This window comes from Sylvia atricapilla, chromosome 2 (assembly GCF_009819655.1).
Source record: "Sylvia atricapilla isolate bSylAtr1 chromosome 2, bSylAtr1.pri, whole genome shotgun sequence".
Lineage (NCBI taxonomy): Eukaryota > Metazoa > Chordata > Aves > Passeriformes > Sylviidae > Sylvia > Sylvia atricapilla.
Genome location: NC_089141.1, coordinates 20,728,837 through 20,756,489, shown reverse-complemented (window position 1 = coordinate 20,756,489; position 27,653 = coordinate 20,728,837). Strand labels below are relative to the sequence as shown.

Genomic DNA, 27,653 nt, shown 5'->3' with positions numbered 1-27,653 from the left:
AGAACATCAGACTGCAGTCATCAGAACAGTTTAAAGATGGTGTGCAGTCCTAGTGCCTGAGCAGCTCATTTCCTGCCACCTTTGATCTGTTTTCTGTCTTTTCCTCTTACGTCTCTCTCCTCACTGCTAATTATTCTGACTTGTAGCTTTTATTAGTTGAGGCCTTTTCTCTACCACCAATCCCCAGAATTATGCTGAGGAAATGCTGTGGCTTAGGAAAGGAAAGGAAACCCAGAGTCTAAAATTATTGTATCAGTGAGGAAGTGGAGAAACTGATACGATATTATTTTAAAGCAACCCACACAAGAGTATTCTGAAAAAAACAACTCCCAAACATATTGCCCAGTGAAAGATGTGGGTGACATTCAATTTCTGGTGACAAGTATTTAACATAGACTTTTCATTCTGAAACAGTTTCACCCTTCCCCTCTGAACAGGGGCAAGTCTCTTCTTCATTCTGATTGCAAGACCTGTCCTTATCTGCAATTATTGTTGTTTCAAATTTTTTTATTCATAAATAAGAAAAACAGAAAAGCGGTTTAAGACAAAACTAAATGAAAATCATCACTTCTCTTCAAAAGACTGGTTTAACCTTATATTTTTGAGGTGGCTTTTCCTCAAAGGACACTCCAGTTTCTTATTTAAAGACAGTATTTTCCTGTGGAAATTTTCGGGAAAATTACTATGTTGCCAGTAGCAGAGTGAGCTACAGGATTCTGCAGCTCTTAATTCACCCTGTACAGTACTAACATAATACACACGCGTGCTGTACCAAACTTCTTCTCATCTGCACAAAACTCCTGTCTGTCCTATTCATGTCCCCACAGTGCTCAGTATCTTCCCCGTGGTACCAACATTTATGTTGCTTTATGCATCCCACCTCTTTCCTCTCACCACACCCACAGGCTGGCTCCTCTCTTCTCCATGGAGTACCTCCATCTCTTTGCTGGTGCAAAAGTCAAAGCATTTGGTAAAAAAAATTTGTAAAAGAAAGGAACCCTATCAAACTTAGAAAACAGGTCTCTGTGCACAGAGTCCTTCATTTCTTTACAGCTTCTAGTACCCACAGAATTCGTGGTGTCACCTGGTGAAATTTCAGCATGCAAACTTCACTGCTGCTCACTGGAAAGCCCATCCTCTGGGATAACACATTTAAGCAGGGAGCATGATGCCCAAGCAACTTCACCCGGCAAAAGGAATGGGAATGTGTGAAAGAAACAGCCCTGCAGACACCAAGGGCAGAGAATGAGAGGCAGGAGGTGCTCCAGGTGCTGGAGCAGTGATTCCTCTGCAGCTCATGGTGCAAACCATGGCGAGGCAGCTGTGCCCCCACAGCCTGTGGGGGTCCACGGTGGGGCAGAGATCCATCTGCAGCCCATGGAGCAGCCCCACACTGGAGCAGGTGGATGTCTGAGAGGAGCTATGATCCCATGGGAAGCCTGCAGTAGATTAAGGGCACATAATAGTGGAATATTTTTTTTGTGTTTTTGTCATCCAGAGAAAAATGTAATTTCAGTTGTGCCAAAAAAAAATTTGCTCAATATTTTGATTTTTGTACACGTTTCTGCCCCCTTCAAATTAGATCAGTTGCTAAACAAAAGCATAATTTAAATGTGAAGTATCAAGGTTTCATTTTGGAAATATTTTCTATTTCCTTGTTTAAGACCCCCAGAATGAGACATTCTGCAATTTTTCTGGAAACTGTCCCATATTCACAGATTTATTCAGACTCTGCAAAAAGTGAGGTTTGGATCTGTAATATTTCAGCTAGCAGGGGTAAGGATGGAGTAGAAGCTGTGTATATATATGAGAAGTGCAGAATTCCATGACCTAAGTAGGTACTTAAGAGAGAAATAATTGAAAATGTCACTTGCAGAGAATATTTATGACTGCCTTTTTTTTTTTTTTTTTTTTTTTTTTTTTTTTTTTTTTTTAAGACATGCAGAAGAATTTTGTTGGAGGTTGTGCCAAAGGTGTGATAAAGAAGTAGCAGAAGTAAAAGTAGCGAGAGACATGAAGAATAGGTCTCTCTCTAGTTTCCCAAGACTAAGATTTCCTTTTTGATATTAAACTCAACATTGAATAATCTCCTCTGGTTTTACTCTCTCTGACTCTGCTGCAGGGTTTATCTTTACTCGTCAGCCTCCTGAGGAGAGCCAATGAACGGAAGGCAGAATCACTCAGCCTGTTTCCTCAGTGTTTGCCTGGGTTCTCAGCACAGGAAGCTCTGAAAAGTGCTCTGAAAAGTCACAAGGAGGAACCTCTCCAGCTTTGAGGAGCCAGTCAATCAGGGGCATGCACAGCTAAAGGAGAAGCATGGGAAAGGGGGAGAGGAAACACTGACACTGGGACACTGGCTGCTGAGGATGTACTGGCAGGCAAGAAATGCTCCCCATGGCCACAGTTAGACTGGTGGAGGGATGGATGGAGTGACGGAGCTGCCTGAGCCATGAAAGCAGGAACCAACATGAAGATTGCTCAGAAGACTATGTCGGTTTTTGTGCTGCTTGCCATCACCATGGTCATGGGATTAGCAGGTGAGTCTAACTGGGACCAACTGGCCACTGGGATGTAAGAATGGGAAATGTGCACAGCTCCTTTCTTTCTATAAAAACTACAAATACTTCTGTGGCTTTTATGAAGTGCTAGGAATTGTGAAGCACAATTAAGATATGCTTTTCCCAATACCCACTCCTGCTCCTCATTTCTTAGTGGTCACAAGGCTGCCAGGTGTTTTCACTGTGATTTCCATGTGGGCAACTCTGCAGTGACCCTTAGCTGGGAACACACTATTTGTCACAAATAACCTTTTTACTGAGACCTCCAAATCCAGATCATCTAAGAAAGTGAACTTTTTGACACACTAAAAATACGCCTGGGAAAGTGTTTGAGAACTTGAAGCTTGTGGACACGTAGATTCTGCTGAAGAGAGGCTTCAGGCTCTTTGAAATAGGGCAGGGATCTCTTGTGTCTGTCAGAGGAAAAGTGGAAGGCCACTGATGTGCTGATAGAGGGGAGCAGCTTCTGGAATTTCGTTCTAAGGGGCATGGCTGGTATCAAGATGGGAAAGGCTTTTCTACCAAGGGCAGTGGCAGTCCAAATTTTTTGTCTTTTAATGCAGTTGACTTCATTTTAATGCAGCTTAGCTACAACAGTTAATATTTCCCACATACTGCTCACTTGCATTTTTAGAGCTTCTGCTCTAGACACCATACAGCAATCCAAGGATTTGATAATGGAACTAAGGATTTGAGGAGCAGTTCCAAATACTTAAACTGTTCCATTATAGGAGGAAGAAGGCGGATAGGTCCATGAGGTCCAAATTAAACTTCGGACATCTCTGAATAATATGTAACATCCATAACAATTCCTGTTATGGACAGATAGAAGTAAACTACATGGACATGAGTTACTTCATTCCACTTGGTGAGAAAATAAAAATATCTCTTTTGTGATATTTTAAAGCAAAACAGATGCAGTCTTTGTTGGCAGTGATGGAATACCCATTTATAATGTGTTTGGTGTGATAATGAGGGATTCTAAATGGTTACCTCAATGGTACTCACTGGAAAAAAATTAAATACTTCATGAACATTATTAAACTTTGGATGATTAACCTTACAACAGGCACACCGGTGGTAAAGGATCTGTCCCTATTCTCTAGGTAAAGAACTATCTCAAATGAATACTGAGGAATCTGCTCCAGTTCATGCAGATCAATTATGTTAGCATCAGAGACAGTCTACATTTTTGAAGACAATTGCTCAGAAAGTAAAGGAGTGTGGATATAACACAGAATGAAAGAAGAAAATTCGAAGAAAAATGGGGAGACAAAGGGGAATCCTACAGCAAAAACTATTTTTAAAAATTCACTTTGCTGGAAACATTTAAAAAAGTCCAATGCCAAAAAGTGGCAGGCTTTCACCCTAAGGTATTTGGGTTTTAACTTCATGGTGCCTTGGTTAACAAATTATATTGCCCTTCAAAGAATCTAGAAAAAGATATTCCATTAAAATCTAATTTCACACCTGAAACCTCTTCCCCCAGCCTGCTCCCAATAAAAAGCAGCCAACATTTGATGGGAAGTTTTTAACTAGCACTGCTCCTAAACTTGTTTTCTTCAATATTGGGGTTTTCTTCAATATCTTGATTCTGAGCAAGATCTAGTGGCAAGGGGCTTTTTTTCTTCAGAGATCACAAGGTAAATGTGTCAAGCTGATCCAATGTGTGTTTTCTGTCCAGATAATTTTAGTCTTCAGTGTTGCATGATGCTCAGAAGGAACTATGACCCGCCCCCCCCTTCTGAAGACTAGAGTGAGCTACTCTGAAAGAAATAAAGTCACAGAAAACTTGTTGTATATAACTAGACTTTAATCCATTAACATTTTCCATAACATTTCCTTAGCGTGTGGTTTTGTGTGACAGGATTAGTTTTTACCACAGCAGATGGGGCAGCTCAACAAAAAGGCTGAAGTTGCTTCTTAATTGTCATACCTAGATCTGCCCTCAGGTAGAGTTGGATAATAAGCTACTGGATCTGTTGGGACATGGTCTCTACTAAAAATTCTTCTGCGACAATCCTCAGTAGCAGCAGTGAAAAAGACTCAACATTAAAATATTTTTGGTAATGCTCTGAAGATTCCTCTAGTTTAATGAAGTGCATATGACACCTCAAATAATTTTGTATACTCCAAGGGAGAGTGGTAAGGACAGGCAAGGTCTTCCATGAGAAGTCCATGCAATAAATCTCTTTTTATTGAAATAACATTTGCAGCATTTGACTGGGTAAGTCCTGCCTCTGTATTTTATCCTGTGACAATGGCTATGCCCAAGTGCTTCACAGGAAGCTGCAAGAAATCCATTATCAGTAATGAGATGCAATTCCTTATGGTTGTTCAGTTTTATCAATAGTGAAAAACTGAAGTCAGTGACATTGTGCTGGACTATGAGATGAATTAAAGTAAAGTTGATTTACAGAGCAACCTAACTACAGTTCAAGCTTGCCTGGGTACATAACCTCCTTGAATGCTCCTGCTTTAATTTAGTTTCCTTCCTTAATAAAACCAATACATTTTTTTCACTAGTGTACTAGTGTTTTATTGCCTTTTGGCTCTCTCTCCCCTAGTAGGTTTCACTGCACCTGTCTCTGTTGCCCTCTATTCTAGTTTATAGTGGAATCTTGCTCTAGATACAAAAAAATCATAGAGTAAAAACCCCTATTATAGTAAACTTACATTTGTCTCCATTTCACTATTTCTTTGCTGCTCCTCTGGGACTATGTGCTGAACCCATTCTGACTTCTTTTACCCTAAAAACATCTCAATCCAAGCAGCCTGTTTTTCTCATCCAAATTCTTTAAAATGAATTCTTTTTAAAGAATTAAATAAAGCAAAACCTTTCTTAGAACACATTTAAATTGCCATATTACAATCTTCCAAACACATTCTTATGACACCAACATTTTACTTTGCTGTGGTCCAAATGCAGAGTGTGTTTGTGTTTGAACTTATCTGCTTTCAAAACCATGGAAAGAAGGAAGTTCAGTCTTCCAAATTGGCCACATACTTCATGACTTACAAAGCAAGCAGATTTTCTTTAACTGTGAATGCACTTCTAGAGGTACATGCTACTTACAACTCACAGCTGAGATATTTTGTAGTTAGAGCTGCAGTCATTCATAAGAAAAAAGCATAGAGGATTTTCTTATGCTGCCTTATCTTGGTGTTGAATAAGACAATGCTGGGATGAAAACTGCAATGCTAAAGGTAAGCCCTGAATAAGGTATGACTGAGATTATAAAAATGAGGTCAAAAGTGTTATCTGCTCTCTGCAAAGTACAAAAAAGAAGGCACACAACCTACAGTTTGCAGACAATGATCAATTTTTGTCTAGAATAGTAGGAAAATGCCACTTAAGCATAAGTCAAGAGTACTTGGTTTATTTTTCTTCTCACGTGGCCAAGAGTAAAAGGCCAAGTTCAGCACATAGAACAAAATACAGAACAATCTGTTTCTCCTTCTATACTGAGAACTGGAAAGACTTTGTTACACAGGGTAACTACTGTGAAATCAATAGGCAAGGCACTTTGACATCCACTGCAAATCCCTTTTGCCCTCATCCCTTCCAGCTCACATTCTGCAAGGAGGAGGATCTACTAACTTTGCACAGTTCAGAAGTAGCAAAGTTCAAACTTTACAGCCAGACTCGTATACTATGTGACAGCTTATTAAATTCAGTGATGCATTATTATCAGTTGAGGATTTGGCCAACTGTGTTTGTTCTCTAAATTGCATGACTGACACATCATTTAAACACCAACTAATTTCTTCATTTAAGAAGTATACTCATCCTTTTTTTTTTTTTTTTTTTGACGCAGTTGTATTATATACAACATAACCTATTTGTGTGAGGATAAATCACTGAATCACTGGATCGAATTGCAGAGACTATATTAGAAAACACTTTTCATAAACAATTTGAGCACCAAAACAAGCAGCCATTTTCTTGAAAAGCTGGTTTTTATACTGATTAAAGCATGGTTCTGTATTCGACTTTCCAGGCAAAATTTGTTGTATTACCTGTTTTTATTATTATGACATATTTAGCTGTTAACTTTCAGCACACATCTGACGTTCTACTCATCAAGGTCAACTGGTTCTTCTTGTGTGACATATCAGTTCTTTACACTAGTAACACTGTTCTTCCTGCTCTCAACAAATTTCCTCACACACACCTGATACAGCCAGTGCCATTAGTAAAAAAGTTAAACAGAATTATGCCAAAAATCATCTGCTGAGAAACATTATCAGTAAGCTACCTTCAACCTGGCACCTCCGTTTAACTGCCTTTTCTTTCTCTCCTTAACCCAGTCTTTATCCATCATGTAGCTGTCCCTTTATTCTTTCAGCTTAATTTTTTTCAAGGGGACACTCTATCAAACACATCCCTACCTAAGTGAGCTCTAGCATCTTTTAATTGCCCTCAAAATCTGCTGTCTTGAAAGACTGCTTGAAAAGACACTGGAGAAAGCTTAAAGAGGATTGAAAGATCATAGAAAACTTACACACTAGGGACTAGCAACTGCAAAGGTATATTCCACCTTGGATGGGAGGACTGAAACCTTGGGATCACTGTTGAGATCTATCAGTGTCCTCAGCCCTCTGCAACATATAAAGTCATGTTTAAGTTTGCAATCTAAAAAATTCTAGCCATTCTATGAGCACTTTGTATTGTAAAACCAATGACAAATGTGTGTGAGGTTACTATTTCAGCTTGTGTGAAACAGCAAGAAAGAGTGATAGTACTGGTCAAGTACTGGCAAGAAAAGTACTGCAAGTGGCATGGTAGTGGTGACAGAAAAGAAAGGTGTTGAAAGAAGAACAAAGAAACAATTTGAATATGAGGAAGAAAGGGATTTCTGAAGATAAGGAAAAAGCCTAACTAGAATGAAATGAGAATAGGACATCTTTTCAAGGTATAATGACAGGTCTGGATAAAACAGTGTGAGTGTGAAACTAGCAGTAGAGGTATAAGTCTTTTAATGTGTCCTTTTAAAGATACATCTGTGCTGAAAAAGCTGTGATCTCAGTTTCAAGAAACAGTCATAGGAGCGTGGGTCAGCTATTTGATGCGTTTCTATAATGAAATTTAAAGTAGTCTAATTGCTTACTTCTCACCTGAAACACAGGGGTGGTTTTTACCCTACGCTCCATCCTGTGCTGTTGTGACTATGTTTTCACAGTCACAAAGCTATGCTATATAAGAGTCTGTCAGTATGGTAGCAATTCCTACCCTAGCATAAAGCACTGCTATTTATCTTTATTTCATTCCATTCCAGATAAGCCTTACTGGGGGTCACAGGAACCCTGTGGCAGTAGAAGGGGAAAACAGACGCAGAACACAGACTTGTATCTGAATTCTTCCAAGCGTCCGGTGCTGCCTTTTTGATGACTTGCAGTGACTCATATACTACATTCATTCCAAGATACAGTTAGTCACTGGCTGTGGTATGATCATTGTTTCAGTTAACTATATCTCTAAGTCTAATATCTGCAGGGGGTGTAGGGGGAAGATGCATCAAAATGTGCTGATAATGGTTACAGTAAGAAATAAAGAATCAATAGGATGTCCGAGAAATATCTCTGAGAAAGAAAAGCAGTCTCTTTATAGTGCAAAAAACTCTTTAACAGTTAAATTTTGCAAGAGGCCATCGTGGAAATTGAGGCAATAAAAAATTCTACTGTGGTTTAAAACCTGCTATGAAGAATAATAGAGGCTGGAAATCTTTTGAAAGCAACCAAAACCACTTTCAATCTGCATAGCTGTCTCTGATTTTGCAGTGATTACCCTCAAAAGTTTAGTGGCTTCACAATCAAATGTTCCTGTTTTTAAAATCTTTCTTCTTTTAGTGTGAGAAAGTATGTGAAATACAGGAGAAATGACGAAACAAGTGATACTGCAAAGAAGCTGGTGCAACCAGTTATTCGTGAGAGCTGTCAAACACACTGCATAAACCACACTGGAAAAAATGGAGCAGTCTTTCCCTCAGTCTTTTCAAATTACAGTAATCTTACTGTGACAACAATAACCAGCATTTTTGAAAGACAAGTGTGAACTCCTCAACCAAGTTTGTTTTTTCCTGAGAGAGGATATGTCCATTTTCAAACATAAAAATGGAATCTGTCAGTGTGCTGAAATGTGCACTCAATGCGTTGTAATAGAGCTTGAGAACCTTCTCAAACATGGCTCGAAGTATTCTGCCACAGTCAAGGAGAGACAATGAAAGATGGCATAATTAGATAGATTTCAGAGGCTAAAGCCAAATTGGAGGACTTCAGTTTAAAGGCCTGCTACTGTCAGATGAGTCTCCCAGGTGAAACCTGATCACAATGGATTTGCATTCATGACCAAAATGAAATGGCTCAGTCTGGTGCTGTACAGGACTCCCAGAACCTAACACATCTGTTTTCCCCATCGGTGTGACAGAGAGCACGTACTCCTGGTTTCCTGAGCTCTGCTCTTTCTGGCTAACAGAAAAAATGATTGCTGTTTTCCAGAGTCAAGTCAATGGTGAAGAACATGACTGAAAATGAGATGTTATTTACAATAAATATGTGGCCCTTCATTTCATCTCTCGTGTGCAATGAAATAGTTAACAGTGCTGACATTTAATTACCATCCTACTGTTAGCACTGCACCAAGATGATGCACCAATAGCTCACATCTCTTCAGGTCACTTGTTCTCTGCAGGCCCACAAAGGATGAGGCCTTTGTTGCACTAAATATCCCCTTTTTCAGCCACAGCAAACTGTCAGTTCAGCTGCAAGATGAGTTTTCACCTTGAGAGATGTAGCTGTGGAACGTGCTGGTTTGTTTCTGAGCCTTTAAGTAGATAAGTGCAGATGTGGATACCTTATATCTGCCTTAATGCACTGGTCATAAACCAATTGATTATCACAGAGGAAAGGGCAGCAAATTACTTTTAGCCAATTTCAGCATGAAAAGGCCATTCCAGAAAATATTGGTGTGGTGAGAGGTCTGAATTAAGACACTTGCAGCACCAAACCTTTTATCTTTAACAGACTCAAATACTGCCCTGGTTTTGGGCAGGGATAAAGTTAATTTTCTTCGTAGTGGTTACTGTAAAGCTGGATTTGTGCTGGAAACTCTGTTGATATCACAGGGATGTTTTGAGCAGTGCTTTGAGCCTTTCCTCATTCTCACACCACCAGTGAGTGGACTGTTGGGTCCAAAAGAGCTGGAAGGAACACAGCCAGGACAGCTGACCCCAACTGGCCATAGGGATATTCCAGACCATGTGGCATCATGCTCAGCACATAAAACTGGGGGAAGAACAAAGAAGAGATGCTTGGAGCTATGATGTCTGTCTTCCCAATTCACCATCATGCATAATACAGTCCTGCTTTCCTGCATATGGCTGGACACCTATCTGCCCTTGGGATATTTTGTTTTTCTTGTGTGCATAGCTTTTGCTTTACCTATTAACCTGTGAGTTTTCTCACCTTTCTGATTCTCTCCCCGTCCTACTGTAGGGGGGGTCTTCGAGAGTGAGCTGTGTGGAGCTTTGTTGCCAGCTGGGATCAAAACACAGCTGTTTGTTGAGTTCTCCTTTAGTTCTGTTTGTTTTGTTCTCCTGCAGAGTACACAGTCACCCTCTAGGTATAGTGGAATTCCCAGAGGAAAGGGAAGATTGTGTCCTCCCTCAGAGCTTCTGAATACATATCCAAGAGCACAGGCTGGGGCAGACAACATAAAGAGGGCAAAGGAAGCTGATCGGGAGACCTTGGCAAAGGGCTGGATTGTAGCAGACCCACAAGAAGTCATGGGAAATGAGGGAAAAGGAGCTCAGATGTGATCATGTAAAAAGTGTGCAACCTGACAAATCAACAAAAGCTAGTGGAGTAGAAAAGAGGACTGAGGGAAATAACCCATTCTTTAGGGGCAGAAGGAGTCTTATTTGAAGTCTTTTACTTTCATGAGTAAAGCCAGCAACTCTGTGTCCCCTGCACAGCTGTCACTTTCTGGCATATTGATTTATGTTCTAATAAAATACACTTTTAGATACTTAGATGGCTTTTGGTATGCTCATAAGAAAGAGAAAGCAGAGTATGTCCAACTTCAATCCAACATGAGGTCCTAGGAACATCTTCAAACTGGAGGAAATGCTAAGGCTGACCAGGAACGATATGATAGAGATGAGGATAATTTCTATTTACAGAACTGCCATTGTGCTTGGAGATCCCATAGCTATTTACATATTAAATTCTGGGAATATACATTTTGGATTGCTTCTGAATAAAACAAACTTTATGGTAAAAACTAGCAAGTTTTGACATTTCCTGAGATTATACTTTAGCTTGAAATAGAAACTTCATCAGAAACTTCTATGAGAATAGATGACATTATTCTTCATGGTTTGGGAGTTCCCCATCAAGTATTACCCAAGCCCAGTCCTAATTCGCTTGTGACTCATTTCAAAGTCACTTCAGAAACACAAATTAACCAAACCTTTAAGGATTTTTAACAGATACATTATTTTGTAAAAGCATTCAAAATGTCATGTTTCTAGCAGCATGTAGCAAAAAAAAAAAGGCAAATCAAGGAAGAAAATTCACAATTAATATTTACAATAAGCTGCTTCCCTGCACTCTAGCAATAAGAGGCCAGTAAAGTGAAGACAGTTTAACCTTTTATATTAATGAGTCCTCTTTGCAAAATTAGGAAGCTGTATGGATAAGATAAGCAAGAAGATTTTTTACTAATTAATGTGCCATCTGGGGAAAATTCTTCTGTTACTAAAAGCCTTAGAAGAATTAATAACAAGATAGATGGGATTGTATAAGCCTTGTACAAATTTTCTGTAAACCTAAAATTGCATTTAAACTTGATTCAGCAGATTTTAAGCTTTCTGATGTGGTTTCTTATTTGAAGTGAATGGTACCTGATTCATTCAGAGGAGAATATGACAGAAAGGCATAGCAAAAAGCACCACTTTAACTGTCTCTTTACAGCCTTGAAGCATGAAAAGCCATTATGTTGGAAAACTTTGACATTGCAATGAGCTGCCTAGGAGATGCTGAGTTGAAAGACAAGCAAAAGGCTGCTGCTTTAATGTGTCAATGAAAGTGTACACATTTCAATATGCACAGCGTTGTCATTCTTGTTTGACATTTGGAAACATTATCCAAAAACCCCCAGCTCCGACACACGGGCTGGTTGAGTGCTTATATTTGCTTAGCCATTTTCAGCTGAGGTCAGGCATACTCTGCATGACTTGGAGCTCTGAGGCTCTCAGCAACAATGAACTAGGAGAGAAAACACTTTGTTGTCCACTTCTCAGAGACACTCAGTGAACTCATCCAGAAACTATAATGAGACAAAAGGCTCCTTTTAGTTCTACCCCTAGGGGAATCATCTGAGTTTAAAACACACACCTCACATTTTCTTGGAATGCCATTAAGGAGAAAAATACTTGTCATTTAAAAACACCTCCAGAGTAAAAATAGATCACTTCTGTATTATTATTGTTAAGAGTGTTAAGAGAACACTCTTAAGAACTTAAGTGTCTTCACCCAAAGGATACTTAATTCCCAAAACAAAAAGGCAAAAACCTTTAAAGGAACAAAGATTTAAAATTCAGTCAACTGTGTTCATTTTGCAAGTCAGAAATCATTTCCTAAGAAAACAGTCAAGTAAAACCAGAAGCAGTTGAGCTGAAATGGTTCATTCACCTAGATTAAGAAGATGATGAGATTTCAGACAATATTATTAAGGTAAAAGCAACGGTAGTTTTCTCAAAGAGGTTATAGTAATGATTTGACCAATTACTTAAAGCTGATACTCATTAAGACCACTTCTTATAGCATTGTAATTGTTCAAGAATTGGGCTTCTTAATGTGCTGGACAGCAGAAATAATATAATTCCACATCTGGGTAGGGGTTAGCGAAACCCAACAAAGTCAGATCTTGTACCACGGAGGAAGACTGACAGAGGTTTAACTAATTATACAAAAAATTGTATCTTCTAATTCTTTGCATATTCCAGATGAACTTTCAACTGCTGATTTAGTGTATTTGCTTGTAAGATTTGGGAAGGGGGTTAATATTTTTGGAATGACTTGCAAAAAACTTATTTGTCAGTACCAATGAGATTGGTTAACTTCAGCTGTCTGTCTAGATTAATGCAGGTTTTAATAGTAGTGCCCTGATTTTGTCCTCATACACAGCTTTCAGACTGCCACAAAAACCATTGTTCAGCCAAAGGAAAGAGCAACTCCTGTTCCACCAGTGACATGGAGAACTGAGAGATCGGTGGTTTACTGTCCCAAAGTTTAATGGCCACCTACTAAGAGGAAATGGTAGATAGAGGCTTATTTGGACTACGTCTGTGGGTATTATTCCTACAAACACTTTAATTAGAAAGTTTCATTCACATATATTTTGAAATCTAGGGACTGCTTGCTTTTAATTTCTGCAGAAGCCAAAGCACACAAAAGTCCTATTCCCTCACCTGCTTTTCATGCTGGATTACAACCTGCTCATCATTTTTATTTCTCTCAGTCCCACAAGTGCATCACAAAAAAAAGCTGCCTTTGTACATGTAGGCAACACTAATGCACAGATAAGAGAACCCTGAGACAGGAGGCAAAATCCTTTCCTCCTGCACAAAGCTCCACCAGTGTTATGTGTGCGTGTGTAATGCCTGAGAGGTGTCAAGAAGGCCTTTGCCCACAGTGCTGTAGTTCTGATATGAATGCAGAAGTAAAAGTTAACTTTTCTGGCAGCAACAGTTAAAGAGAAAAGCCACTATCATGTGGCCAGATGCAATGGTCGTAGTTCTGTGTTTTAAGGCCTGTGAGCAACCCACTGGAGGATGTGCTGGTGCAAGCACAGCAAATGGATGTGGAACTGCTAAAGACAATGGGCAGGAGTATTTGGTCTTATCCATTAGGATGATCCTCAGTGGGAAATTTGTATTGCTAAGGTTGGCTGTGACAGGCCCCTGGCTCCATAATGCAGATCTGTAATAAGAGATGACAGATAATGTGCAGATGAACACAGCCACAGCCTCACGCTTGTTTGTACACTGCAGACATTTCCCTGTGAATTCCAGACCACAACTCCTGGGCTCCTTCTCACGTGTTCTCTTTTTTTCTCTTCAGGGAAGAACGAAGAGTTAGTGACCACAGTAGGTGACAACTCAGTTCTCACCTGCCCTATCATAGGAGAAATAAAGATGCTAACATGGATAATAAATCCCAAGGCTGGAGGTCCTTGCACCTTGGTACACAGGACTGATACAAACATGACACACAGAACAAAGTGCAGTGACAACATAAACTGGAAGTTCAGAGCAGGTCTGGCTCCTGCCCTTGAGATACAGCAAGTGGGAATAGCCCAGGAGGGAAGTTACAGATGTGAAATGTCATCAACAGAAGGGAATTTCCATATCACGTACCACCTCACGGTGCTGGGTAAGGAATGTGCAAAAGTAGAGCTTGTTCTTCTAAAACTAAAGAGGGTAGGGTTAGATCAAATATTAAGAAGATATTCAGTATTGTGAGGGTAGTGAGGCACTGGAACAGATTGTTCACAAAAGCTGTAGACGTCCCAGTGTTAAAGGCCAGTCTAGTGAAGGTTTCCCTTTGCATGGGAGGATGGCTGGAACTAGAGGATCTTGAAGGTCTCTTCCAAGCCAAGCCATTCTGTGATTCTATGATTCTTACTGGGATAAACTCATGCATGTCATTGGGAGTATCTCTGTGTCTCCTTTCTCCTTATTTGCCATACCTCTTCCCCCTTCTGCTGTTCCCTTTTCCCACTGTCTGGTTAGAAATGACAGATGTGAAGCAATTTCCCATGTACACACAGAGGATATGAATGGCTGTGGTAAGGCTCAGCTGGATGGAGGAGGGCTGTGCAGAAGGGAAAAACACAGCTGTTAGTTGTCTCTTGTGGTTTGGGCCCATGTTGCTGCAGTTGGATGGGATGGGATGGCACCTCCAAACGTATCCTCCTCTTTTCACTGGGTTCATTTTGGGTGGAGAACAAGAAGAGCCCAGCCCAGCTGTGCCAAACTAACTCCATGCTCTCCCCTGGCTGGTGCTTTGCAGCCCCCCCGATGCTGAGCCTGTACTGTGATGAGCAGGGCAGCCCCGTGTGTGAGGCAGCGGCGGGGAAGCCGCCGGCTCAGCTCTCCTGGGTCCCGGAGAGCAGCTCCAGAGCAGAGGAGCAGTGCCACGACAACGGGACTGTGACTGTTCTCAGCAAGTTCACAGCCCGCAGCATCAATGGAACCAATGTGACCACCTGCATGGTGTCCCACCCAGCTGGGAGCTGGAACCAGTCCATAGCCTGCCGTCCCTCAGGTGAGCTTCCCTTTGTGTGTTCAGTGTTCAGAGCCCTGTTCAGCTTTGTCAATCCTTGTTCCTCCTAGGAAGGAAAGTCTCTAAAAACACAGAAACCTTCAGTGAAGTTCCATAAAAATAAGAGTATCATCCTTGTCTGCTTTTGCCAGAAACATCACCTGCTTGTTTGTGTTCTGGGTATTATTTCCTAATGCTTTGTTCTGTAAAAGGGTTACATATAAGTGTAGTAGTATTCTTTTTGTAGTGGAAATGTTTTTGGAAACAGAGAGAAAGCAGACATGATCTTTGTGTTCAAATAATCACTTGTAATGGGAATATTAGAACTTTTTTTTCGATGCAAGTTTTAATGTCGTGGTAATAGAGACGGAGAGACAAGTCTTGAGTGGCTAGCAGAAAAAATACATTCCTTCATTCCAAGTTGTGAATGTCTGACACTATACGACCCTTGGGTTCTGGTCTTAGGTTTTCTTGTTGCTTTTGAGAATATATATGACTAGGGAGAAATGCTGAGTCCTTGAGAGAAGCTCAGGTGTGGCTTAGTGAAAATATGAGTGACTACTGTGAGATTTGTAGAATCTTCTCTGCCTCTGACACAGACTCCATCTGTGTTTCTCAGCAAAGTTTCATTACTAACTTTCCCGTCCACTGAAGGACATTCTATTTGTTTTACAAGCATATTGAAAATGCATGTATGCGCTCAAGCAACTCTAATATTCTACTGAAATTATACATGAACTGAGAAAATATAACTGAGACTGTCTCTTTATGTTTAGAGAAAACCAACTTTCTCCTGTATGCCTGCATCATTGCTTGTGTTCTGGTCATTACCACCTTGTTGGCTGTCATTTACTATTTCAAGCTCCGCAGTGATAGGTATGTAAGCATGCTAAGGTGCAAAGGAAAAATTGTCTAGTGCTAGAAGAAATTTTAAAGTACTCTTTGTGTCTTGAAATCATATGTTTCTGTCAGTCTGTGCTGCTGTGAATAACGAAATTATCTATATCAAATATTTCTGTACTGCAGACACTATGCATTGTAGGCATCTTCGCAGAATAATGCCTCTGAGTAAAATATAAATGGGAAGAAGTTGGGCTTGATTGCGTTGCTTCCTTAAGGGGAACACTTCATTCTGATAGGAATCTGTGAGAGTAAACCTTCTTCAGATACTATGATAGTCTGGAAGTATCTTGGTCAGATCAGGGCATTGGTTCTGCTGCCTAATGAGTTCCATTAAATGCCAGAGGATTGAGCAATGCCATATGAACAGAAGGGACAGCAGATTGTATCTGTATTTATTAAAAAAATCCTTGAGTGAAGCTGGGCTCTAGCCCCTTTAGGATTTCCTATGAAGAAAACAAAGTAGTTCTGAGGAAAAATTACAGAAATAATTTGTGCAGTGAAAGGCTGAATTAGCACCTGTACAGAGAAACCTCAGCCAGGTTCCTCATTTGCCTGTTCCAAACCGTTTTCCTCTCAGGCCTTTCCCTCAGAGGTGAAGAATTAGTTCAATACAATTTCACCAACTGCAAAATGTATATCCTTATAGGGGATTTTTATTCTAATCTGTTTCCATTTTATGTATAAGCTCCCACAAACATAAGAAAACACTTCTTAAGAAAGGTAGGGTGCTATAATTTCAGGATCATAAGTCAAGGAAAGAGAGACATGAAAAGGTTTTACTCTTGAAGACCAGAAAAAGAAATGTTTCATAAACTTTTGACCAAAGAAACCAAGCTGTGAACCAGCCAAACATGATTTAATACGTTTTTTCTTTTTCACAGACTATGCCACAAAACCAAGCCTCCTGAAATTGCTCCTATACATTCCCAACAGGTAAGGAGAATTATGCAAATTAGACCATCACCAAGTCATGGTGATTTTGGTAGCCCTGGAAACATGATCAGTGAAGGGAAAATATTAGATTTTTACTCTCAGCTTTCAGCAAGTACTACTATGTCTCATATATTTACTCTTAGCTCTTTATAAGACAGAATAAAGTTTATCTTCACCATAATTTTGACTTGATGCAAACACTAGAGGTGTGTCCCAACAGCACTCAGCTAATGCCATCCTTTAATTTTAACAAAGAGTGAGTCCCACCACATTTTCCTTGTCATATCGGACACTCTGACCACAACTGCTCTCCAAATAATAATCAGAAAGGCAGTAAATAGCATGGGCTGGGGGCTATTAAGAAAACTATTAGTGAAGAGGAAGATTAAGAAATAAGATTAACAGACACCAATAGAAAAAGAGTATCCCTTTTGGTGTCAAGAATGATAATATGTGAGTTTTGAAGGCCACTCTTCCCTCTTGCATGGTCAATCCACAGTCAAAGAAACAATCATACTCAAGACAATGGAAGGAGAGCTGAGCTGGAAACTGGGAGATATTATTGGATTCACTATGTTGTTAGAAGCTTCCTGTATAGCTGAGCAATTCACTTGTAAGGTCTGTCTCTGTTCTCTGCTACCAAATCCAAATAAAAGCATCTCTATGCAGACAAGGCGTGTTACAATTATATTGTATCTGTCTACCCACAGTATACACAAGACTCAAATTTCTCATCAACTTTAAAAGATGATTTTTCATCTTTTCATCAAAAAAGTTTCTGAAGAGACTTAAGTCAGTTCTAGTTATTAGTGTTTCTGCTGTTCTGCTGTCCTCCCTCCCAGCTGTTGTAGACAGACACACTTGCATTAATGTTAAATAATGGTTTAAGTACCAGCGTTCTTGCTGTCATGTCATGGGACTTCTATTAGCATGTCTGTAGACTGAAACTGCAGACTGATGAGGAATGAATCAAGCTCAAGTCTCCAGCATATTATTTGCTCTTTCTAGAGAATTAGACTCTAATAATTTTTTTTTTCAGGCCAACAAAAGTGGAGTAGAAGAGAAGTGTTGTGGTTTGAAAAGAAACCAAGTGAGAGGCTCTAAGTCAGAAATAAAATTTAATGAGAAGAAAAAGAAAATAAAATAGAACAAAACAAAATAAAATAAATACAAAAAGAAAAACCACTGACAGGGTCAGAATACAACCTGATCAGGGTGATGGAGACAGTCCAGACGAGGTGATCTTCCTGAAACAGAAATCTCCTAGAAAGATCTGGTAGCTCCAGTCCTCTGGAAATCCAGTGGGTGAAGGCTGCCTCTACTGTCCCAAATCCCAGCTTATATCCAGGTGAGAATGCTTGACTCCTCCCCGTGGGCGGAGCATCTCACAATGGGATGATGAGTCATGGAAGAGATCCTTGATGGCCCATTAAAGAGAGAGATAACTCCCAGAGGGAGTTATCTCTGAGTCATGCAAAAGGCATTGATGATGGTGATAGAATACATCCTAAACTACAACCCAGGACAAGAAGATAAAGGAAGCAAGTCAAACAATACCTCAGCTTCACTCTCCAAATCTTTGACAGAAACAGCAATCCATGTTCCTTGGTAGAAAAAGAAATAGAGGGCGTTTTTTCTTTAGTTGAGGAGGAGTAAATATGAAGCATTTCTTCTCAGTTATTTTCTTCAGTCCAGATGAAAGATTTGCAGAGTAGAGTCTTGCCAAGATAAACTCCTCCTTGTATTCACAGTTCTTGGTTTTGTTTTGCTAGGATGACACGATGGAAGTGGAACCTTATACTACTTATGTGCAGAAGGAAAATGTAATTTACAACTCAGTGTTGGATCTGACAGTGGAGCAGAATCTTCCACAAGACCTGTGTCAAGAAACATGAATCATTCAACATCAGAAAAGGAAAGAGATACTTTATAGAAGACTGGTTATAGAAAGAAACTTCTCAGAGGATTTCTTCAGATTTTGGGGCAGCCTAGATCACTAGGTCTGTTCAAACACCTCTGCTTGCTGATGAGTCCATAGTTCTTTTTTCCCCATTTTTCTTTCTTCCTTGGGAAAATGTGTTATTCCTTGGGAAGGTATGATCAACCATACACCATAGTTTTTCCTGGAAAAGTTGTGGCCAGTCTTCCCTTCGCTGTTCTTGCCTTGGAGATTCTAGTTTTGTCAGTCACTTATGGTGGTTACTTTGATGCACTTGACACTATGATGCACATATTTGGGAGACCAGAAGAGTGTTCTGTCTGAACTAAAACAAAACACTCTTCCACCAACAGCCACTTTTTTCTAATACATGTGTTAGTAACACATGACCTGGGTACTGATCATCACTGAATACCTCAAATAGCAGAAGGTAAGAAAGACTTAGTTATGAAAATTGAAATAAGAGATAAATTTAGAAGGTCATCCACTAAGAAGGAGACTATACTAGCATGACTAATTCACTTGTTAGGTTCATATCCAGTATTTCAAGACACCATTATGGGATGTCATCAAGAAGAATGTGAACAAGGTTGATAAGAGGGCCAATGGGAATCTCATGAGATTTAACAAGACCAAGTGCAAGGTGCTGCACCTGGGCTGGGACAACCCCTGGTATCAGCACAGGCTGGGGATGAACAGTTTGAGAGCAGCCCTGAGGAGAAGACCTTGGGGTGGATGAGAGGCTGCCCATGATCCAGCAAAGTGCACTTGCATTCCAGAAAACCAATTGCATCTGGGCTGCATCCAAAGCAGCATGACCAGCAGGGGAAGGAGGGGATTCTGTTCCTCCACTCTGCTCTTGTGAGAAGCCACCTGCAGTGCTGCACCCAGCTCTGGGGTCCCCAGCACAAGCAGGACATCGACATGTTGGTGTAGATCCTGAGGAGGCCATCAAGGCCATTAGAGGGATGGAGCATCTCTCCTATAAGGAAAGGCTGAGAGAGTTGGGATTGTTCAGCCTGGAAAAGAGAAGGCTTTGGGGTGACTGAATTGTGGCCTTCCAGTGCCTGGAGAGAACCTGCAGGAAAGAGAGAGGCAGACTTTTACAAGAGCATGCAGTGATAGGGCAGCAGGGAATGGATTCACACTGAAAGAGAGTAGATTTAGATTAGATATTAGGAGGAAATTCTTTTCTTTGGGGGTGGTGAGACACTGGAGCAGGTTGCCCGGAGAAGCTGTGGATGCCCCATCCCTAGCAATGTTCAAGAACAGGTTGGATGGAGCTCTGAGCAACCCGGTCTAGTGAAAGATGACCCTGCCAGTGCCAGGGTGGGTGGACCTTGATGCTCTCTTCTCAACCCAAACCACTCTATGATTTTGTGATTTCCACTAAATATGTTCATTCTGTGTTTCAGTTCACTGATAGGATTATTTTTCTCTAAGATTCCATGAAGATATGGCATTCCTCTCTTTCTTAAGAGTATAAGCATTAAGATACTGTAAAATACTTATGTTACTCAAAACGCATAGGCTACTTCTACAAAAAAAAAAAAATTCACAACACCAAACAAGCACAAATATATCTTCTATAAATGTGCAATAATGTACAAAAACAATAAAATGCTTGCTAATTGTAGTCATATTTATTTTAACTAGCACAATTGAAGTTTTTTTCATTTGTATGTCTAGATATTTTACTGATTTTTTTTCAATGTACTTGTAAGTTCACATTTTGTATGTAAATTACTGTATGTATCTTACTGTGTCTCATTTTGAGGTGACTTACTCTCACCTTCACAAAATATCCCTTGATAAAGTAAGTAAAATAAATTTTTATTTTAAGTAAAGTAAAATAAATTGTCCTCTATACAGTAGCAGTTCTCAAGGGCTTTTTTTGGTTTTTGTTTTTTTGTTTGTTTGGTTGGTTTCTGATTGATGCCTTTCTAGCTAAAGTATGAACTGACTTTATAATAAAGAGTAAAGAAATGTATTTATAAACCTCTGTTGACCACCTCTTATTTAAAAGTCTGACTGAGTACATGGTCTGACTGCAGCATCAGAAGAACTGAATTTTTCCTTTAGATTTCTTTTAGACACACATTGTTAGAGCTTTCTTTTGAGCTAAGCTCCAAGGGCTATGACACAGTGCTTGGAAAACAGACTTCTAAACTGATTGCAGTTCCTAAATGTCTTACTCATGTAAACTGATACAGTTGGTGACTTACTCTCACTGTAGCAGCTATGAACCAGTCACTCTTGTCCAGGTGCTCTCTGCATGCAAGTCTCTTCGCCATTTCTGCATGTCATTTTAGAGTGGGAGGGATCAAAGCTGAATATCAAGCAGCTACAAACAACTTTTAAAGGAACTTCAGTTTCCAGTGGCTGACCGAAGAAGACAACCAGTCAACACAGACATAATCCTCTGAAATTCCTCACTTAAAATAGGTGTTAGACTGACCTATAAAAAAAAGTGGTCTTTTTTTTCCCTGCTCAAAAATAAAGTGCCATCACTTCTTAGGACTTTTTCAGTGGACTAGAAAGTGTTTGATGTTGTTCAGTGTTCATAAATGGAGTTCATCAGGTCTTGAAGGTAGATTGTTGCAAATTTATAAGCAATATATATTATATTTACAGAAATGTATCACCTGCTAACCCACTGTATAGCTGCAGGGTTTTATGATCCTTCACAGGTCTGTCATACTTGACTAAATCCCACAAGTTCCAGACCTGGACATTGCTAAGTTGCTAATTGGTTGATTATTTTCTTTGTCCTTTAATTTTTTTCACATTCAGACCTGCTATAGGCAGAAAACCAGAATTTTAGTTTGAGACTATGATAAATAATATTGAGTTAAGAGTCCTATGTATACACACATGCACAGGTACCCTCTTGGTCCCCTGCAGCACAGAATTCTAAAGCAGAGAGTCCCTTTATGCACTCCTCTTTCTCCCTCAGGGTGCTTGTGGCTCCTCTCTGCACTGTGCTGCTCTTGTGGTGCAGACATCCTCCTCACAAAAGTGCTGTGTTGGCTGTTTCTTAGCAGTTGAGCCAGCCTGCCCTCTAAACTCCCCAGGATGTTGCAAAGTCACAGGAAGAAAGTCAGCAGCTTTTCAGCTCATCCCTTACAGAAAGGTTTTGGCTTTAACCACATTTACCAATGCTGTATCTCGTGCCACAACATTTAATTTTGGTAAATTTGCTCCTTGCATTTTTACTGCTGTATTTTATCTTCACATGCATGTTTCAGTCTCCTGCCAGTTTATAACTGCCATTCCTGCCCTAAACAAGCAGTTACTAATCACAGTTATCTTATGACTGTAGACAGTCCCGAGCACCCAGCTCACGTGCAGATTCTCTGCTGCTGTGCATCCAAAGCATAGCTGCTCACCTATTCTTTAGGATGGCAATGGGGTACTAAAAAATGGATGCACCATGCATCCTGAGGCTGAACATAGCTTTTGTGCATGTATCAGTTTCTGGGCATCTCTAACTGGAATCTGTTTCATGGGAACGAGGTCAAGCCCTTCATCACCGTGACAACGACATGTAAGATTTGGTCAGATTGCACGTATCAGCAGGAAAGTCATTACATCCTCACTTACCTGTTTCAAACAGCTTTTCTAATAATAGAGTCCAGTAGAAGTGGTGTTTCAGACATTACCCAGTCTCTGCATCCCAACAACTGGCAGGATTTACAACTACATTCTCCTTCCAGTATCACCTATTCATATTTGATGGTTTACTACTTACAGCCTAGTTTGTAACCCTGCTGTCCATCATAACCCTTTAGTTCAGTGTGTGACTGCTGAAATACTGCTTAGCTTACTTTCAGTTATGAATTAAAATAACCTGAGGATCTTCTGTGTTTATCCTCTTGGCTACAGAAATTCAAGTTCTCCTGTTTGAGCTGGGTGACTTTCACATAAGCATTCTCCCTCTAAATGTAGCAGAGGTTTCTTCACATAAATCTGATGAGTAAGTGTACTCATACAAATCTGGAGAATTAGTATATTGGCAAGGGAATTCTAAATAATCTTTTTTCAACCTCTCCAATTTATTAAAATAAAATCAAAAAAATCTAAAATATCTAGCAGAATAAAAACTGATCCATATTTAATTGGTAGGAAAACTGTACAGCGCATCTAGTCATAGCTAAAATGAAAGATAAAAAAATACATTTGCACAGAAGTTATGCAGTCAGATCAAAATCTATTCACAGAAAATACTAAGTGAAGAATATTCACTACTAAATATATTTCATAATGAATATGTAAGAAAAGCATCCACAGCCTAACCTTTTCTCTCTTGCATTTACTGCTGAGAAATCTTTTCTCTCTGATGGACTAAAGATAAGTTATTTTTGACCATGTGTTAAGTTTAAAAATAATTCACCTCATGGTTTTGTAATTTATCTCAGATAGCACTGTCCTCAGGTCAGGAAACTGCACAAGCATCCAGAAATGTACCTCACCACTTTTATTCAATATCTTCGCTAAACCTCTCCAATGACTCTGGTCAATAGCAATCACATTCTCAAGGGTGTGCGCATACTAGAAACACTGCTAAATAAATAAAGATTGTCTTGTAATTTCCTTGTGGTGCCCATCATCTGCCTCTGTCAGCACTGGCCTTCAATATGTGCTTAAAACTTTAAGCATTACAAGGCAGATGGTACCTTGGAGTTGAGTTTTGCAAAACACCTTGAATAAAGGGATCTTAATCCAAAACTAGGTATCCACCATCTTTTGAAAATACAAATTATAAACGGAATCTGCAAACCAAATTGGACAGGAAGCTTGTTTACTAAGTATTATGATTTATACTACCCAATTCACTCAAGGAGATACTGCTTGCATAAAAGCTTCCTCACTCATCAGTACGCAGGAATTTCTCTATCAAAAAACCTGAGAATCACACCTGTTTCTGTCCACAGTATCACAGGAACTATATGCAAGTGCTAATGCTATGTAGTAATATTCCAGCCTGAGTCATCAAACTCATAACACTGCATTTTGCTCTGCCAATTTTGCTTTTTTGTAAAAGCATCTTATTATTACACCATCTACCAGTCGTGCTGTTCTTCACATTTATTCACCAAACTCCAGTAGTTATCATGTAGGTGTTAACATTACCAACCAGCAGCTGCAAAACACTGGTACACACAGAAGCTCAAAGTGAGAAGATGCACACCGTCAGCTCTGCTCTGATAGCATCAACATGCTTGTTGCAGAGTAGTTGAGACTGACTTGTAAAATGACTGTAGGAGTATAACTATTGAGAGGTTATTTTGATGGCCTATTTTAGCTTCAGTTATCTTGATCTTTAGCCTCCCACAGCTGTTCAGTAAGGCAGAAAGTGATATGTCACTGTGGTAAATTGTGGGAGAGAGAGGAAAAAGGGACTTCACAGCTTTGCTGCACCAAGTTATACATTTATTTATTCTTTATGAAAGATTATAAGGTTTTTCACGTTACCTCAAAGACTTTCAGACACATATTTTTTTCCTAGCTTGGTATTTTCAGGTATACTTCATATATTTCGGTATATTTCATCCTGGGTATTAGAAATATTCTGGCTATATCCAAATGAAAACAGTAATTCAGGAACAGATTATGGCCACTAGATGACAGTTTTACCTCACCCTATGAAAAACACTGCCACAGAGAAGCATTAGTTCTCTGCATACTTTCTTATTAGATTCGGGATAGTGACTAATTTTCCTACATTTCCTAAATAGAGCTTCATTTGTGGCAGAATGTTCTCCCAAAACAAAGAAAAAAAGTCATTCTCTTGTACATAACAACATTGAGAAATAAGGCAATTCAAAGGAAAAATAACATACTATCCACCAAGAAACTAATTCAGAAATCATTGGAGATTTCTCCATGATATATCTCCATGATATACACAACACTCAAATGCTCAGTGGTTCTGAGGGTACATTGAAAAAAATAGGGAAAAATCAATGGGATCTCTAGGGCTGGCATTGTAAAATGCTAATGAAGGAGTGATTAATGAGAACTCAAAGGACTGCAGGTTGGAACAGTAGTTCCTTTCCTTTTTCAGCCCTCCAGCTTCAGAGTGGAAGGCTCATTCTCCTTCTCTTTATTTTAAGTATCAAAATCTCTCTGCTGCCTGGGGCCCACCGAGAGACAGAGCCACTGTCTCCATACTTCCTTGGCTCCTGTTTCAAGGCATGAAGTAGGTGTGTGTGAGGTCCCAGCAGGGAGCCAGCAAAGAACCAGGATGTCTGGGCTAGTTAATCCTCTTGCTGGTAGGTCCAAACCCACAAATTTGCAGTAGAAATCCTAGAAGACATTCCATGCCTTCGGTAAAATTCATCCCCTCAGTTCCACAGATCCCTGACCTTAGGATGAGTAACAGCAGATCAGACCATCTCGTCCAGTGATTACTCTGCTCCTCACAGTCTAGAAAAAAATAAACTTCTGAAATCAGCTTTGTCCAGATTTCCTACTCCTCTCCCTTGTACGTCCCTCACCTGTAAACCAGAGTCACACAGTGCTTGACAAGGGGAGATCCCTTAAGATATCCATTGACATCACATGAGAGTTGTTATCGAGCTTAATCTCCATTTTTCAGTTTGGGCAGAGGAAAAGGAAATGGATGAGAGATCACTGCATACCAGCCCAACAGGTAACTGTGATCAGAACCCAATGGAAAACTCAATGGAAAAAGCACACAGTGATCACTTTTGGCTTCCATGAAGGGCTAAGATGGGAAGATCCATGTAAACAAGGAGAGCTGATTAAATGACCTTTGTATTGCCCATCTGCTATGAGGGGCCTTTCTGTCTTAAGGCAATCCTGTGAAAGTGGCCAAGAATTTCTGATTGGGGGAAACGTACACACCCCTCATGAACATTTTTTTTCACAGCTCTTTGTCTCTTCCCCTGCACTCTTATGTCTCCCTCACAGTGAGAACCGGGGACCAAATACTATTAAAAGTTTGCATCTCATCACAGTCACACACCTTAATTCCCTTCACATTTCTAATGAGTGACCACTTCATACCCTCTGTTCAACCCACCCCTCTCAGCAGTCAGACCTCTCAATACTGAAATGCTGATAAAAATACTGAATGCTACCAACAAGAGGCTCCTGTGTCGGCACATTACAGACACACTGTGGATATCTGATGACTGGCACACTGGGCTATATAATGTGAAAAGCTGTTTTTCCAAACAGGAAGCAAACAGATGTCTGGGCATGGACTTGTGTGATCCATCATGCTCCTTGGCATGCTGTTTCAGGAAAGGGAAGTGGGTGGGTGTGAGGTTCCAGCAAAGAACAGGGACATCTGGGCTAGCTAGTCCTGGTAAAAGGTGCGACCAGCATAGATCTGCAGGAGAAGCTTAGGGGAGGTTATATGGAGGTGATTTATAGATGGATGACTGAAGTACCATGCTTTTTAGAAGTGTTTACTACTGGCTGGGTGAAATGAAGCTGCCTCTTTCCAGCTCCAGAACCTCTATTTGAGGAAATCAACTCAGCACATTATGAATCTGCTATCAAGGTGAAATCTGATTTAGGGAATATCCAAACCAAGATGCTGCTGTAAATGTAGGGACTGCCACTGCTGCAGTATGGAAGGTGAGAAAAAAGTGATTCTTTTAAAAATGTATTTTCCTTTACCTTGTTAATCCAACAAGGCTCATGTTAGTGGGCAGTCATGCCTCTCTAGGTTTAATGTCAGAGTTTCAAGAGCAGTCCAGAATATTGTAGCAGACAGGTAAAATTTCCTTGCCTGTCGTTAGATACTTCCTAGCCAAAGATCTTGCAGCACTTCACCATTACTTCTAAATGAAATTTATTAATTTGCTTTGAATTATCATCAGTATTTTAAAATCAAAATATAATCAATATTTTTAATAGACAAGAATATAATGGGAAAGAAGGATTCAGTGATTTACACACAATCACCAAGAAGCACATTTTGCCTACTTAAAAATCAGGACAGATCAGCTGCAGCTGTAAAAAAAAATAGCGTGTTCTAATCTTCCTTTAAAAAATTTTGTATGTAATACTTTAAATGAAATACTTTATATGTAATAATTTAATAATCAAAAGCTAATTTCTTCACCTCTAAAAGCCTTGTTTTTTTCCCTCAGGTAAAAGGGTAATGTTATAGATCTATTTTGTGAAGTGTATTGTCTTCTACTATGACAGATATTGTGTAAAAACTAAGCATTTTTGCTTTTATCATCGAAGTGCAGCCACTTCTGAGCCTGAACACAGAAAGCAGAGGAAACTGCAAATTTATTTGAGTCACAGAATAGAAAGTGAAAATTGTGTCATCAAACCGAAACTGGCAAATCAACTTTAGATGGGCAAGCTGCCCTTCAGTCCCTAACATTTGCCCCATGTCATAGAAGTGTATAATACCCCTACAGAGAGTCACATTGAGCCTTTAAGAGACAGAGTTTTAATGTCTTTTGGTATTTGATTTAAGATGTCACTTAGCAGCAAATGAATCACTGTCTTTTGTCTATTTTTTAGGCAATTCTTTCCACAGGACACTGGGGTTTGTTTGCTTGTTTGTTTTCCCATGGTCTCCTCTCTTCACACTGACTAGTGCCCAGCAGTGGTGTAGCTGCACAAGCTGAGGAACTCCCGCCCTGGAGTGGAAAGGTTACACAAGACTCAGCTGCGAACACTGCCAAAGCTCAAAACCTACAAACACTGCCACGTGTGTGGGGGAGTGGGAGCGTGGATTTCAAAAGAACTAGGAAAAAAACCCTGCAAACCCAATGTACAGTATGGAGACTTTGGTTGTTCATCATCTGCTTTCACTTACTATTTCAGGCTCTATTGCACCAGCGGAAAGTAAACACTTATTTTTTTCCTTTTTCTATTTCTAAGCATACAACAGGACACAGACAATCACTTAGATGGCCACATGACAGTGAAAGAGAGATTCAAGGAACTAAAATACAGTAGGACAACCTTGAGGAATTTTAGGTATTATTCCAGGT

General features: G+C 39.8%; 1 protein-coding gene across 2 annotated transcripts; it reads left to right on the top strand.

Moving 5' to 3' along the window:
• The first annotated feature begins 1,922 nt into the window (after nucleotides 1–1,922).
• On the top strand, nucleotides 1,923–20,534 carry LOC136375421 (cell surface glycoprotein CD200 receptor 1-A-like). 2 transcript variants are annotated; one of them, XM_066340939.1, is made up of 6 exons: nucleotides 1,923–2,537; nucleotides 13,683–13,994; nucleotides 14,634–14,888; nucleotides 15,662–15,761; nucleotides 16,670–16,721; nucleotides 18,494–20,534. In XM_066340939.1, exons 1-6 carry the CDS (start codon nucleotides 2,450–2,452, stop codon nucleotides 18,614–18,616), a joined length of 930 nt encoding a protein of 309 aa, XP_066197036.1. In that variant the 5' UTR covers nucleotides 1,923–2,449; the 3' UTR covers nucleotides 18,617–20,534. The 2 variants fall into 2 exon arrangements, with proteins under 2 accessions (XP_066197036.1, XP_066197038.1); XM_066340941.1 differs by lacking the exon at nucleotides 15,662–15,761.
• The last annotated feature ends 7,119 nt before the right edge of the window (nucleotides 20,535–27,653 follow it).

Excerpts from the sequence above, each read along its gene's own strand:
- LOC136375421 (XM_066340939.1), top strand. The coding sequence starts at position 2,450 with ATGAAAGCAGGAACCAACATGAAGATTGCTCAGAAGACTATGTCGGTT. Across the intron at positions 13,995-14,633 it reads GTACCACCTCACGGTGCTGG|CCCCCCCGATGCTGAGCCTG; the intron begins GTAAGGAATGTG and ends GGTGCTTTGCAG. Across the intron at positions 14,889-15,661 it reads CATAGCCTGCCGTCCCTCAG|AGAAAACCAACTTTCTCCTG; the intron begins GTGAGCTTCCCT and ends CTTTATGTTTAG.